Raw genomic sequence first — 15051 nt, forward strand, 5'->3', positions numbered from 1 at the left:
CATGGCCGAGAGAGAGAGAGAGAGCGAGGGGGCTTAAGGGGCATTCCCTGGGAAGCTTTCGGATCGGAATATCCATCAAAACAACAACGTGATTATCATTGTCGTCGTTATGATGTTAGTTTTTGTCGTCATCATGAAAGCGAAATGAAATTTCACATAAATTTCAAGGACAAACCGAACCCAATGTGCACATATGTACCGCTCCAGCCCCTGCCTCTGGCCCTGCCCCTGCCCCTACCCCTGTGTATCGGGGGAATTTGTTATTTTTTTTCGGCTTCAGCTTCGGTTCTTTCTTGTGTGTTTTCGGTTCTCCTTTTTTTTTGAAAGAATTAATTGTGCGGGTTCTGCACGGCACACAAACACACACACACACACACACACACAGGGAAGCGGCATGGAGATTGCATTTATATATATGCATGTATATATTTATAGTCGAAAAAAAAACAGAACAGAACCCGCCACTCCACCATCGACGGAGGCAGGCTCTTGTGCTAATGGCATTTGGCCTATTTATGCTTCCACGTATTCCGAATCCCACACAGATACAAAGACACACACACACGACCGATATTAGGTAACGCTTGCCTCTGCCCCTGCCCCTGCCCCTGCCCATGCCCATGCCATCACTCCAGGGTTTCAAATTTTGTTTTTAAACCTTCCCCTTTGAATCTCTCGCCTCCCCGTTGCCCCCTCCTCGCATAAGCTCTGGGGGTAACTTTTCAGTTTTTGAAGCCCCTGAAAAATCACTCATCGTCAAAATGGCACTGCAGTTGGTAAGTTAATTGGGTTAGAAGCGCACTCGCACACACAGGGTGCTGTTTAAAGACCCAAAAGTATTTCAATCTCAAGAAAATATTACAAACAATCAGGATTGTCGGGCCCCACCACAAGTAGTGTCTCTACCACAAAATCAAACGGAGAGTGAGCGAGAAGAAAAAACCGAAATTTTCGTTTTGGGCGAGCAAATCGATTCGCTTCCGAATAGAATGTCAATGTTAGTCCATTTTCTATTGATTTTTGTTGGGGATCACTAAGACCCTTTCTCAATGAAATTGCCTCCAGATAGCACCCTATACATCTTTACCGGACTCAATAAGCGTTGCGTCTTCCTCCCCTTTTTTCCACTCATTTACTCCCTCTCTTTCTTTCTACTCTTCTTGCTCGTATTTCTCCCCCATCTATATGCTACATACGAGCATATATTTGTATGTTTTCAAGATCAAGGTCAAGCTATTTACCAAAACGTATGTACTGCAAAAATACCACCAAAACAAAAAAAAAAAAAAAAAAAAAAAGGAGGAAAGAATCGCAAACATGTGCCGCCTTCGGTCGAGGCTTTGGAATAAACAATGGAAGAGCCTTTCGGTCCGATACTGAAGTCCATCCATCCATCCGCCTGTCCCTCCGTCCGTCCGCTCGTGTTCTGAGCTGTGCTGTGGTTAAGCAACCCCTGCAGACCATTTGACACACTAAGGCAAAAGTTTTTTTTTTTTTGTGTTTTTTTTTTTAATTTTTGGACAATGGCAGACAAATGTACCTGCTGTTTGCAAAAAAAAAAAAAACCTTGGCACAAAATACAAAAAAAAAAGCAGCTGCTGTCGACGCCGAGGAAGACCTTGAACACAGACTCGGGAAGAACAAGAAGAACCAGAACGAAGGAACCGCAGCGACAAATTTGAAGAGAGACGAAGCGTCCTCTCGGACGAAGCGAACGAAACGATCGGATCGCATTTTGGTCAAGCCACAAACAAATTCTATGGCATAATCAGGAAATGCAAGCCCCGCCGGGCAGAGGGGAGAGCGGTGCGGAGAACCAGTTCTTAGAGGACCATCTTACAATATATCCTATCGTTCGTTTTTATTTTTCGCATTTTTTGTATATTGTTTTTTTTTTTGGATCCGAGCCCCAGACACAGAGCCAGACAGACGACAACACGGCAAACGGTTATCATGTTTCAGGCACATGATTGAAATCATTGTTTGGAAGGAAAGGAAACCTTGAAAAGCTCTACGGCTCCTCCTTCGTGTTGCGTGTCCTGCACAGATTAAGGCCCTGAAAGAACAGAGTCTGGGTCTGAGTCTGGTATGGGCTTGGCCGTCTAGACATTTGGGGGTACGGCGAGAAACCTAATTGCATACATTGCTCAATCGATGCGATGCGATGCGAGATCGATTCGATTTGGTTCGGTTTCGGTTTCGGTTTGGGTTTCTCTGGAAAGTGCCTGCAGGCAGGAGCTGGAGCAGCACCTTTTATGCTAATTTGAGAGGCTCTGCTTATGCAATTAACAGTTAAGGGAGGATATGGTTATGAATGAATCATATTTTGGGGTTTCCATCGGGTACAGTTGCCACAGAAATTCGCCAAAAATCAGCGATGGATAGATCTACAGATCCTAGAGCCATCCTATTCGCTATTCCTTGAATTCTTTGAATTTTTGAACCGAAATGACCTTGCACTTGTCATCCACAGAAGATTAATGAGCCGTGGACCATATCTCCACATGTCCATATAAATAACCAATTCCAATTCCAATTCCCGTAACGTAACCCCAAGAACCAATGAAATGAAAATGTCAAGAAAATGTTGGAGAAAATGGCAGAGAAATCAAGCATGCAAACATCCATTTTGGTGGCAGGGAAAGAGAGACGAGGCGGGGTTTCCTTTGCCTTTTCTTTACTCGTGGGAGAATGGTTTTCGTGGAATTGCGCATACGCCACATTGCACAGGACCCCACAAGAGAGAGAAAAGCCAATCGCCAGTGAAATTGCAAAGGAAAAATAACACAGAATCAGACGAGGAGGTGGAAGAGGAAGGAGGATGCTGTCTGGCGGCACCAACAGCCTTGGCATGATTTCATTACACACTCCCCTCCTGGACTCCACCAGACCCCCCACTCCGGGCGCCGACTCATTCGTTTTTTGGGTCGCCGCTGCCCGCGCACCGCCAGACACATCCCCGAGCCGGGTGGCACAAGTGAAAGCGTGGCAAGTTCAAGCGCACGCACAATTCGGGGGGAACGCTCTACAGAAACGCAGAGCGTGGCAGGAGGCAGGCGGCAGAAGGCAGGTGGCGGCCCCAAGGATCGATTATTTTCGGGCCGACTTGGGGCCATTTTATTTTAGTAGTCATGAAAGCAACCAAAAGGAGAGGGTCCTGCCTCACCAAAAAAAAAGAACCGACTAGGAAAGGAATACCCTGTAGAATACCCTGTACGTTTAATGTGGGAGAGAAGAGGAGAAGGACTCCCACAGGACCTAATCAGGCGACTATGTGCACCCATATAGATGTGTCCACCCAATAGTTGCCGCAAGCCGCGTGGAGTACCATCATATCCTCCTCTGTAAAGGGCATGCAGAGACCTTGAAGGTTCCCCCAGAAAACTGAAGCTGAAATTCGGGTCCAGGGCGTTGGCTTGTGCGTGCGTCTGGCGGGGCTATTCCAGGGAATGGGCTGGGATGGACGTCTAAGGGATGGTTGGTCTGTATTTTCCACCTCAAAGTTTGTTGTCCCTACGGAAAAACCCACCGCCCCACGCCCACGCCGACGCCGACGCCCCCTTTCAGGACGCTTTGCTGGGGAGCATTTAGTGCCAAAAAACGACGTCAACGTCGCTGTCTGTGTCTGCCCCGTCCCCGTCTGTCTTTCCGTCTGTCTTTCCGTCTGTCTGTCCGTTTGTGTGTTTGTGTGTTTGTGTGCGTGCAGTAGTCATCGTCTGGTGACCTTCAACTTTCAACTTTATTGCCATTGTCAGTCAGACGCCTATAGCTCCAACCTCCCACGCACCATCACACCCCGCCCTCTCCCTCTTTCTCTCTCTCTCTCTCTCTTTTCTAATCATCTGTCTGCTGTCTGCGGCGCGTTTTGGTGATTTTGTGGCTTACAGTCCGGGGGGCTGGGGGTGAGTGGTGTTTTTGGTGTTTGGGGGTGGTGGCAGCTTTTATTTGGCATGTCTGTAGTGCGTGACCTTGAAGCCGGCCACGTTTTTCACGTGAAAGGTGAAAGGCACGTTCTCGGTTTTATGTCTGTCTGTGTGAGTGTGAGTGTGTGTGTGTGTGCGCTTGCTTGTGTGTCTATGGAGGCGTGTATTCTCGAGTCCTTGCTTTATTCTGTTGGAGGTTCGTGCCTAATTCCCTTTTTAGATTTTCCCCCCCTTCATCCGACATTATATTGAATTTAGCATTTTCCTGATTTTAATCCGAATTCTCTGCTATTATTGGCGCACGACAGGTGAACAAACTGGTGGGAAAAGATACATACGTGGGAACATATTTTTAAGATAAAATGGAGGGGTTTAGAGGAAAGTCCTCTGTATCGCCGGAACGGTGAAGATCATGGTGCACCAGCCGTTCTTATTGACCAGCAGATGGGCGGCATTCGACTTGGTGGTTCCTTAATTATTTCATTCAATCATTCCGCCGATTCGCGCCAGTTTCGAAATTTTTATGTATTTTCATATATTATTTGTTGTTTGTTTTCCAACACTGATTTATGGTTTATTCGCAACTTTTTTCTAAATATATATCCAAAATCCGTTGACCGTATCGTATCCGTATCTCAGAAATAATTACATGCATTCTACATAGACGGAGTTCTCTGACATTACATCTACACATCTACTACATACATTTGACAACGAAAGCTTTCATTGCGACGCCACCTACACAGGCAATGCCACAACTATTTGTATAGTTGCGGCATCTATTGCTCATCTTCACGTTCAAGTTTGCTTTGGAGAGCTTTCTCTTTGCAACTTAACACTCACCTGTTTTGCCGTTGGGGCTGTAGGGATCGTAGCTTCCGGCGGACATTGGCGATGCATAGCCATTGGACATGTTGTAGCTGTGATTCTGCGAGCCGGGGGACGGCGACAGCGGCGGGGCAGAGCTGGGCACACTGCCCGGACTGGGGGTGGACATCCAATCTTCAGGACTGCAAAGGAAGGAGAGAGAGAGACAGTTAGGCGTGACCTTGATCGATAGAGGAAGAGGCGTCGATTGACACTTACGCATCTAGGCGTGGCCGTTTGCTGGGGACCAGCACCAAATGTCCGTTGGCAGCCGCAGCTGCAGCAGAGGTCGAAGCTCCCGCCGCCGCTGCTGTTGTCTTGCTGTTGGGTGTGGGGGTTCCAGCTCCAGGCACTCCTCCTCCGCCTGCTGTGCCGCTGGTCAGGGCTATGACGTCAGGCATGGGCTCTATTTTAATTGTCGTGGGCGTAGTGGGTGTGGCAGTAGGCCTCAGCTTTTCATCTGCGGCGGTCACTGCTGTTTTTGTCGCTGCACTGGCCGCATGCAAGGTCAGGGCGGAGGCGGCAGTTGCATGGCTATGGCTGTTGGATGGAGGGAGTGTGGTAGAGGCAGTGGCAGCGGCAGCCAGCTGTTGTTGCAACAAAATGTGGCTGGGAATCTTCTGTGGCTGTGACTGTGGCTGTGGCTGCTGCTGCGGTGTGGCATTCAAGCGGTACATGTTACATGTACGAGATTCTTCCTACGAGCGATTGATTGTTTCACAGGCTGCGTCTGACCACATGGCCAAGCCTTCATATTGCCCAAATGCATGATAATTACATAATTCACAAAATACTAAAAACCTGTCGAAGAAAAAAAAATTGTTCAATTATTGAAAGATAACAAGAAGAAAACGAGGTGGAACGTTGTGAGTTGCTGCGGACACCGCAACTCTACAGTTATACCCGATACTAAGTCAGTATGGCTCTCTCCGGCAGACGCCGCTAATATTGATCGACACGACAAAGAGTGCGTGCGAGAGAGACAGAAAATCAGTCTGAGCGTGACGTCGGGCGCTGCGTAGCCAGTGCAAATTGATTTGTTCCTTTTGGCTACAAAAATGATCCGATCTGATCCAGATTCAGCAATCTGATAGATATGGTCATTATCTATGATTCTGCGTTTTTGGTTTTCTCGAATGTGCAATATTGTGGATGCAACAGATTTTCGTCCTTTGTGGGGGCGGAAGGGGGTGGGGCGAAATTCTGAGATATACGTTTTGTAGTGAGATCTAACAGAAGTGCGTATACCAAATTTGGTTACTCTAGCCTTAATAGTCTCTGAGATTTGTGGATACCCCAGATTTTCGTACATGAAACAGAGCGAGAAAGAATGAAATTGTTTTCTTGATTCTGGCTATAATAATTATACGATCTGGTTGAGATTTTACACTCTAGAACATATAGTCATCCTCTACGATTCTGCGTTTTTGGTTTTATCGTATCTTTAAAAATGTGGATGCCACAGATTTTCGTCCTTTGTGGGGGCGGAAGTGGGCGGGGCGAAGTTTTGAAATATTTTTGTAGCAGTGACATATCACAAAAGTCTGGATCCAAAACAACGTTACTCTAGCTCTTATAGTCTTTGAGCACTAAGTGCTGAAGCGGACGGACAGACGGACAGACGGACGGACGGACAGACAGACAGGGCTCAATCGACTCGGTTATTGATGCTGATCAAGAATATATATACTTTATGGGGTCGGAAACGATTCCTTCTGGACGTTACATTACACACACACACACATCCACTTTTAACACAAATCTAATATACCCTAATACTCATTTTGAGTATCGGGTATAAAAATGGAACAAAAATTGTGCCGCCCCCGGGTGGACTCGAACCACCAACCTTTCGGTTAACAGCCGAACGCGCTAACCAATTGCGCCACGGAGGCCGTTGCCGCTTTCACTTCAAATGGCGATTAAAAGAGAATCTGCTGCGTATAATTCTGGAATCTTGCAAAACCAGGATGCATTCGTTATCTAATCGGGGTTGTAGTTTTATATGATTAATCAGTGTACAAATTCTAAGGTAAACTTTTCCCCCGAACTAGCTATAATTTTTGCTGCTTCTATAGCCTCCGTGGCGCAATTGGTTAGCGCGTTCGGCTGTTAACCGAAAGGTTGGTGGTTCGAGTCCACCCGGGGGCGGCTATAATTTTTTTATATCTTACAAAAGATTTTCTCTTATTTCTTGTTATTTAAATTTTAAATAGTTTATTTCACACGGTAAACTAAATTATCATATTCCCAATTAACATATATCTGCGTTATAGTTCTAGGTGTTTTAATCTTGTGAAAAATTAGAAAAACTAAATACAAATCTCACTATACCTTCATTAGTTCCTTTACATTTGTAGTTTTTTTAATCGTGTGAAAAATGAGAAAAGAGAATACATAAAAGTTGTTCCGCCCCCGGGTGGACTCGAACCACCAACCTTTCGGTTAACAGCCGAACGCGCTAACCAATTGCGCCACGGAGGCTGCTAATCTGGCGCGGTCAAGTGGCGTTGTTGAGTGGAACGAAACTGCTTTGGGGCTTGATTACAGAAATTCAAAACAAAAATTCCTATTAACCGATTGGAGGGTATACGTGTCTATTGCGCTGCTATTGCAATTTACTTAATCAATGGCATTTTGGAAAGAAAACTGTATTATTTATGCGAATCGAATGGAATAGCATGACAAGATGTCAATTACCTGCCTGGCGAACGGGGTCAATGCAGTAGTTTAATGCACTGTAAGTACGTGTGGCATGCAACCCTCGAACCCTACTGAATGCGGTGCTTTTGTGCAAGTGAAAATTGAATTCTCAAGTGCACCGCAACCCACACCGGCACCCACAATACACACACAGACACACACATCTTAACGCCGCCCACACATATGAACGCACCCAACCGGGGCGCCGACAAAATGGCGTAAGCATATTGACCCAGAATCCTTGATAAGGTCGTTTTACGTTGGCCATAGCGGCAGCAGTCACACGACCAGCCCCCACAGCACCGACCGACGGAAACCGAACGCCTCCGACAAACCGACCGCCGTTGACCCAATTTCAATGGATGCTTATATAACAGGGGAGGCACATCACATCGCACACACCTCGCTCGCTTTAAAAATGGGATTATTAAATGTTAATTAACTAGCAGCAGATGGGAGGAGAGCCGGAGACCCAGACTGGGACAGAGACTGAGACTGAGAGACTCAACCAAATCGCGGAAAATGAGGGGAAATTCTACGAATTCATGGGAAATGCAAAATTTGTGCATTCTATTTGGATTCTATTTTTGTGGGCACAGACTTTTATTTGCGACGATGTCGGGCCCCGCCGCCGCCAACCCAGCCCGCCCCCTATTTGCATTTCCCAGAGTTTATTCGCCTTTCGGATCGGAACGATTCGGTTCGGTTCGGTCCGCCTCTGACATGTTGCACTTGCACTAATTTCGTGGACCCGTACCCCATCCCCATACCCATCCCCGCCCCCGTCCACGGATTATGCCTGATGTATGAGTAAACAAACGGTCTGACAGACCGGACAGAAACGGACAGACGCAACTGACCGATGGAGGAATAGAGAAGGAGAGGGAGAGGGAGAAGGAGAAGAAGAAAGAGACACTGTAAACGATGCATTTCCGCTGCACAACAAAATAAAACCAGAAGAATTTCGTTTTAGTTTTATTTGTAAAAGCCCCAGGAAAAAGAAAAACCTGGTGGCGGCGGCGACCACAGACTCATCTGCATTTCCAATTGCCGGACAGCTGCAATTTATGTGCATAGCAATTAGCAGCAGGAATAAGTTGGAGGTTTTGGTTTTGGTTTTGATTTTGATTTTGAGAGTAGACTTTCGTGGAATTCGTTATCATCAGGAGAGTTGTGTGATAACAGAATGCTTTATGCATTGCAATTTAATATGATATAGTATAGTGACGTCCCAAAAGTTCTTCTGGCAACCTTGGTGGACCGGACCTGCAACCAGAAAACGGTAGTAGGTTGTAGGTTCTACTCCATTTACTCCCTTAACCATTTCTCTTAGGCGGACAATAGTGGCAGTCTGTGGCCATGTGTTGACCCTCCCTGGCAATGTCCGACAAAGAGATTTCCAGGCATATGGTTTCATCATTAGAGTGTTGCCCCACACTTGCATTCCCCTATTCCTATTCCTAATACGAGTACTATTTATCTCGCACTTCCGCATTTAGTTGCTTTACTTTACTCACCCAATTTCGCATGCAGTTTGATTGTAATCCAAAAAAATACCGTCACTGGGTTTGTTTACTTCTAAAGTATATAGTGTTTCTCACTTCTGTTTATTGCTTATTTATTATTTCACCAAAATCTGCAATTAAAAATTTAAAGAAAGAAAATCTCCATGAGAAACATTGTAATTGCACTTTCCACCGTTTCTATTAATATTATTATTAAATCATATGCAGCCCACGGTGCAACTGCACTTCCTAAAAGCGAAGAGAGAGCACACTCCCAGAGAGCAGCTAACAGAGAGAAAGCAGCAGTGACAGAGAGAGAGAGAGTGCGGAAGAGAGCCATCTAATGGAAATGGTTGGGATGCAAACGAGCCGACTGCAGCCCCCAGACACGTGCATTTGGGTCTCTCTCGCACTCTCTCTTGTTGTTTCCGTGAGAGTATGAAATAACGGGGAAAACCTCACTTAGGAAAAACTTTGAATGAAAATATCATTGGAAATTTGGGAAAAAACTGTGGAAATTTAACAGTTTTCTGGTAATTAATAAACATTTCACGAACAGCAGCTATTCCGCTCTCACAATTCTGGCGCTGGCATGGCACTACTTATTCTCTCTTCTTCTGCCTCTCTCCTTGAGAGCGAGTAAACAACCGCAACTGCATGAAAATCTTTAGGCCAAGGGTTGGGGGCGGCCGGGAGACGTGTCACTCCGCCAGCAGCACAACTAAAACAACAAAATATCCAGCAGTTGCTGTTCTTTCTATTCTTTTACTATTCGTTCATCCACTATGCTGGTGGAAGTCTTTTGGTTTGTGTTTTTTTTCTCACGAGAAGAATATTATTCACAGCAACAAACACCCACCACACATGCGGGAAGAAGCGGCTGCAGCTTGTTAATTAATCCAACAAATGCGTTACACTTTTGCACTGTTCACACACGATTTCTGGCACAACATTTGCATTCATTTGTTGTATTTTTTGTGCACTTTTTCCACCGACGGCGGTCCGCGCGATGTAATTTTTATTACGAGAGCCGCGGCGCGTACAAATGAAACTCAACGTCCTCGCCGCCCGCCACAGTCTGCTGCTGCTGCTGCTGTCAGTCAGCTTGTCGTTCGCTCCAGTGCAGCCGATTGCGCTTTTTTCCGTCAGAAGACCAAATGCGGGAAAATTTTGTGAGCTCGGACCATACCGGATCCCGCCCACAGAGCTGGATGAGTTAACGAAAATTATATAAAATACATATTAAATATCACTTTAATACAAACCTTTTAACTCCATTATTAACGTTTTTTTTTATTTAGTTAAAACATTTTTAGCTTTTTTTTCGTTTTTTTTTCAAGCTAGAAACAGCTTTTTTTTGTGATAAAAAGCTGGCAGCACTGCTTCGCTCTCACGCTCAGGTAAAGCTCTCTCTTTCTCTCTCTCTCTCTTCCTCTCTGTAATTGTTGCTTTTGCTGCGCCTGCGCTCCGCGAGGTGAGGTGAGCGTATCTGGCTGCTGACTTTTTGAGCTTGGCGACTTTTGGTTTCTGCTACTGCTGGTTTGTTGTTGTTGTTATCAACTTAAGCTGCGCTTCGCTCCAACTTTCGCGGGAGCTCCGCCAACGGATGGCGTGCAGCGGTATGTGCACAGTGGAGCGACGCTGGTGGGAGTATTTTAGAGTGTGAAATTCTATGCAAACAGAAATTTTGACAAAATGCACAATGGGTGACTGTGAGCGGATTAAGATGCTTGGGTTTCACTGCATTTGGCCCACTGTGCATACTTGTTGTCTCTGTGCTAGCTTTTGGGCCAGTGTGGCGGAACTTTTGAGAAACCGAAAACCGGTTTTCGTGCTTGGGCCCATTGTAGACTCCAGGTCTCTCTGTCTGTTGGTTGCTGGTATTCTTGGTTTCTTTTTCACTCTGTCTCGTCTCGTCTCTCTCTTTGAGCTCTACTTGTTGTTGCCTGCGCTATTGCTGCGGTTTACCTTTGTTGCTGTTGGTTTTGCTGTTGCTTTTGCGCTTTTGACTTTGTAACACACTTTTTTGTGTGTTGATTTCGCCCGCCGCTGCTGCTGCTGCTGCGTGCCACTATGTGACTTTTGATTTTAATGGTTTTTTTCTCAGGTTTTTTTTTCAATGATTTTTGTTGCTCTTTTTCCACAGTCCTCTCGCAGTGCATGCTCTTCTGCGTGTATATGAGTGTTTTTTTCCTAATTCGTGGGAATTTGGCAATTTTTTGTGTTGGTTTGTTGTTGTTAACGGTTCCCAAAAGCAGCAAAAAGGTCAGGTTTGTCGGTGTGGCCCTTACTTGAGAGAGAATCCCAAGACATTTCTTTGAATTTACTGTTATTTACCTGGAACGAAACCCAACATAACCTCACACTGCCTCCCATGCAGCCCTCTCTAATTGGCTATAATCGTCTATTGAACCTATTAGCAGGGGCACGAGGTACGAAGCAGGGGCTAGGGAATCCAATAAAGCGCAGGGTCGTGTAAAATGCACAAATGGAAGTGCATACCACCCCCAATCCCACCCAACCAGCTACCTTAAGTGGTAATAGAGTGATTTCCCGCTAAACTGCACTCAAAGGAGGGGCAACGGCTACGGCAACGGAAGCGGTGGAGCGGATGATGGGAGCAGAAGCGGGTGGGGCTCCACGCCCCAATTGAATGGCTTGACACGCGAGCGAATCGCCAGCGAAAAAAAACCGCTGGCGCAGCGATGACGAAAATGTTAAGAAACCAACAACACGAATTACAAAAGCTACAACAACCAATGAAAAACTAATACAACAACGACAACGGCAACGACGACGACAAACGGCTGAAAGTTGAATGACATAAAACATCAACTGACCTTCAACTCTGAGACTGAACCTTAGAAAAAAAATGAATAATTTTACACTCACCAACAAACAGACACAGCCAAACAACGCACACCACACGGAGAGAGATAGAGCGGGAGACGCATAGGTATGCAAATGTGAATGTAAGCGGCAACGGCAGCGGCGGCGGCGCATGCAACTTTACAGCTTTTACAGCGCTCTTTACGAGGCTGTCGGCGAGACGAGAGCGAGCGTGAGAGAGTGTGGAATGGGGGAGAGCGAAAACGGCAAAGCGCAGCGAGCCATAGCGAAAATTGCTGTTGCAACGAAATCCCTACACCACCCTCCACTCACCCAAAACAGACTCACACAAACACTCCCATACAGATGAGCGCCCAATTATTCCTGATACCCATATGCACTAGAGATGGGCAAATGTAGCGATGAATCACGAAACGAGGTGGACTTATCACGTAGATCAGACAATGGAGATTAGTTGGATTATACTAGATGGCAGCCTATTATCTTGAATAAATTATTGAGTGTTAACATTTAACATGCGATGTTGATTAGCACTCACTACACAATGAAAGGATTGACCTAGATATCGGCACGGGTAACCGATGGATGCCCACAGTGGCCCATCTCTGAGAGAGCAGTGCCGAGCAGAGAGAGTGCACAATTGCATGTCTTTGGCGATGACGTAAATAGCGGCGCGGCCATACTCGCCGATACTTGCTCTTGCACTTGGCGGCGACTGTGACAGCGGCGCCAACTGAAACTGCAGCAGCGACAGCGACACCGAAAGGGAACTTTGTCAGGGGCCTGGAGAGCCTGCGCCTTGTCGGAGGAGAGCGCCAACTACCCGTGCAGCTAAAACCATTACAAGAAGAGTAGGAGAGAGCAGAGCGGCGGCGGCCTATTTCTCGGTGCATGCTTATTTTTGGCGGTGGCAGAGCAGCGGCAGAGCAGTGCATTCACTCTCGCTTTGACGCTGTCGTTATTCTTCTTTTCCTTTTTTAAATAGTTTTTTTTTCGGTCTTGTTTTAGGGCGTTGTACAATTGAGCAATTGCAACGGATACATCATGTGATGACGAGGGGAAGAAGACAGTGGAAAAGGGAAAGCTTGCACTGTGGGAAGGGAGGGAGGGGTTGTGTGTGAGGCTACAATGTAATGCATGCATGACATTTCCACCTGTGTAAATGGCATGTGTAGGTAGGTCAACTTTGGCTATTATATGGGATCGCAGATGAGGTCTGGTTGGCAGAGCATGGATGGGGAGGGGGAAATTTGTTATGGTATAGATCGATAAGACGTGTAGTTTCGGAATGTTCAAATTGGATTATGTATGGTTTAGTTTATGTTTAGAAGAAATTCATAGGATAAGAGAAATTCAGAAAAATTCTTCATTCATTACGGATACCCCCACCCTGAAGCTTTAATTAATGAATATAAATATGTAATACGATATAAACTCTTAACCATAGCCACAGAAACAATTCCCAATCAAACCTCATCGACACGGGTCCTTCAGAACGACGACCACCTCCTTCGTTTATTGACATTTTAAGCGGCAGACATTTCCTCATGTTTTATGCATGCTGCCAGACAATTCCCCGGACATTGAATTCCATTCCCTTACTAAACGTGTATTTTTCGATGAGGACAGGGTGCAAGCAGCTGACCTGACCCCACCACCCCTAACCAAACGGGCAGCGGGGGGCAACTGTTTAAAAGTTCAAAGCTTTCAACACTAGCACATACCACCCCGTCCCGCTGGCAGAGAAAACGCCCACATGGACGCCTTGGGGACCAGCATGACGCTGCATTCCTTGCTGCATCCTTGACCCAAACAATGCGCCAATTTGTGGGCCAATGCCTGGGGATGGGGGTGTCAGTGGCAGTGGCAGAGTCAACTAGGGGATGGGCCGAGCCTAACGAAGTGAAAAGTTAAGTTGAATGCAAAGAAAAGCACTCCCGTTCTGTGGGACAGGGCCGGGGCTGCAGCGGGGCCTGGCAATGACCAAGTGGAAAGGTCTACCACCTGCCAGCCATCATGGCGACGCCTGAGGCAAGGACGTGGCCCCTCCAGTCTCAGTTTCAGTCTCGACAAGCCGTTAAATGGAATTGAAAATGTTGCAGAAAATCAATAAATTTCACTTGTGCCGCTGCACAAGACTGCCGCGAATTTCGTTTTCAACTTTTTGGCATGCCCTGTGTTAGCCAGGTTTACAGAAAAGTTTCTTAGCTATTTCAGTTTTTTTCTTCCCCCATGTTTTATGGCCTGCATTTTGTAGTCAGTTCCAGCCCCTGGCCAGACAAGAGCCTAAGAATGCCCCAGACATGGTTAAGGGAGTGCAAAACCCCCAATATGATGTCACGCCATTGAAGTCGAAGGGGAGGGAGAAAGCACAGGAGTGGCCCGACCATGGAAAATTCTGAATACTCTTTGGCCTAAAACCACTCTCGCCAACAGGCAGTGGTCTGTGATGGCCTCAGGTGCGTGATGGGAATAGAAACGGAACGGAAAGTTGGTTCAAAATAAATGTAGAATTTAAAGTTGAAACCCGCCCCATGAGAACCAACAGCTGCAGGACGTGGACTATCCCCCAGAGTACTCTTAAAACGAGGAAAACAACTTGTAATGTCGACCGGAAGTGAGGTGAGAGTTGGCAGGGAATGCAGCGGAAACGAACATGGCGACCGGGCCTCCGCTGTCTATCATGGCTGTTTCCGTCTAGCAAATATTTAACATTTCAGTACGGTACGTACAGAGCTTAACCTTAAATAATAGCAAACTTTAATGAAGCTCCATATAAGCAGCAAAAATCATTAAATTATCTTATTCTTCTTTGGGCAAAACGAGTTTATGATATGATACTTCTGCCAATGACGTCAGAAATAAACGAATGCCCAAGTCAATGAGCTTGCATAAATTATAAGAGTCTTACAACTATGCAGAGCCTCGACAGATCAGATCGTCAACAAGCTCAAGCACAGCAGTGGTTGAAAGAATAGGCCGATGACAGCGGGGTCGGGGTCTTTCGTACTCAATGAAAATAAACATCTAAACATAAAACACAAACAATGTTAAACAATTTCTAATCAGCCAGCGGCTTGTATGTGTAACCGTGCCAATCGTTCTCAACCGGTCCTGTGGCGCAATGGATAACGCGTCTGACTACGGATCAGAAGATTCCAGGTTCGACTCCTGGCAGGATCGACGTTTTTTGCATAATTTTT

At 46.2% G+C, this 15051-nt stretch overlaps 1 protein-coding gene and 4 non-coding genes across 5 annotated transcripts in view; 2 read left to right on the forward strand and 3 right to left on the reverse strand.

Annotated features, from left to right (window-relative positions):
• The window catches only part of LOC108159345 (ecdysone receptor), an 83444-nt gene that overhangs the window by 57768 nt on the left and 10625 nt on the right, over window positions 1-15051 (reverse strand). Inside the window, exons 3-5 of the mRNA XM_017292551.2 lie at window positions 9011-9129; window positions 5010-5591; window positions 4767-4933 (exon numbers count right to left, since the gene is read on the reverse strand). Coding sequence (XP_017148040.1) covers window positions 4767-4933; window positions 5010-5467 — 625 coding nt within the window. The 5' untranslated portion in view covers window positions 5468-5591; window positions 9011-9129. The remainder of the gene's footprint in view (window positions 1-4766; window positions 4934-5009; window positions 5592-9010; window positions 9130-15051) is intronic.
• On the reverse strand, window positions 6612-6685 carry Trnan-guu. The gene has a single exon. It is a non-coding gene; the product is annotated as a tRNA-Asn (tRNA).
• Window positions 6868-6941, forward strand: Trnan-guu. Its single transcript has one exon. It is a non-coding gene; the product is annotated as a tRNA-Asn (tRNA).
• Window positions 7201-7274, reverse strand: Trnan-guu. Its single transcript has one exon. It is a non-coding gene; the product is annotated as a tRNA-Asn (tRNA).
• Trnar-acg lies at window positions 14959-15031 on the forward strand. Its single transcript has one exon. It is a non-coding gene; the product is annotated as a tRNA-Arg (tRNA).

The sequence above is a fragment of the Drosophila miranda genome, chromosome 3 (genome assembly GCF_003369915.1).
Source record: "Drosophila miranda strain MSH22 chromosome 3, D.miranda_PacBio2.1, whole genome shotgun sequence".
Taxonomy (NCBI): domain Eukaryota; kingdom Metazoa; phylum Arthropoda; class Insecta; order Diptera; family Drosophilidae; genus Drosophila; species Drosophila miranda.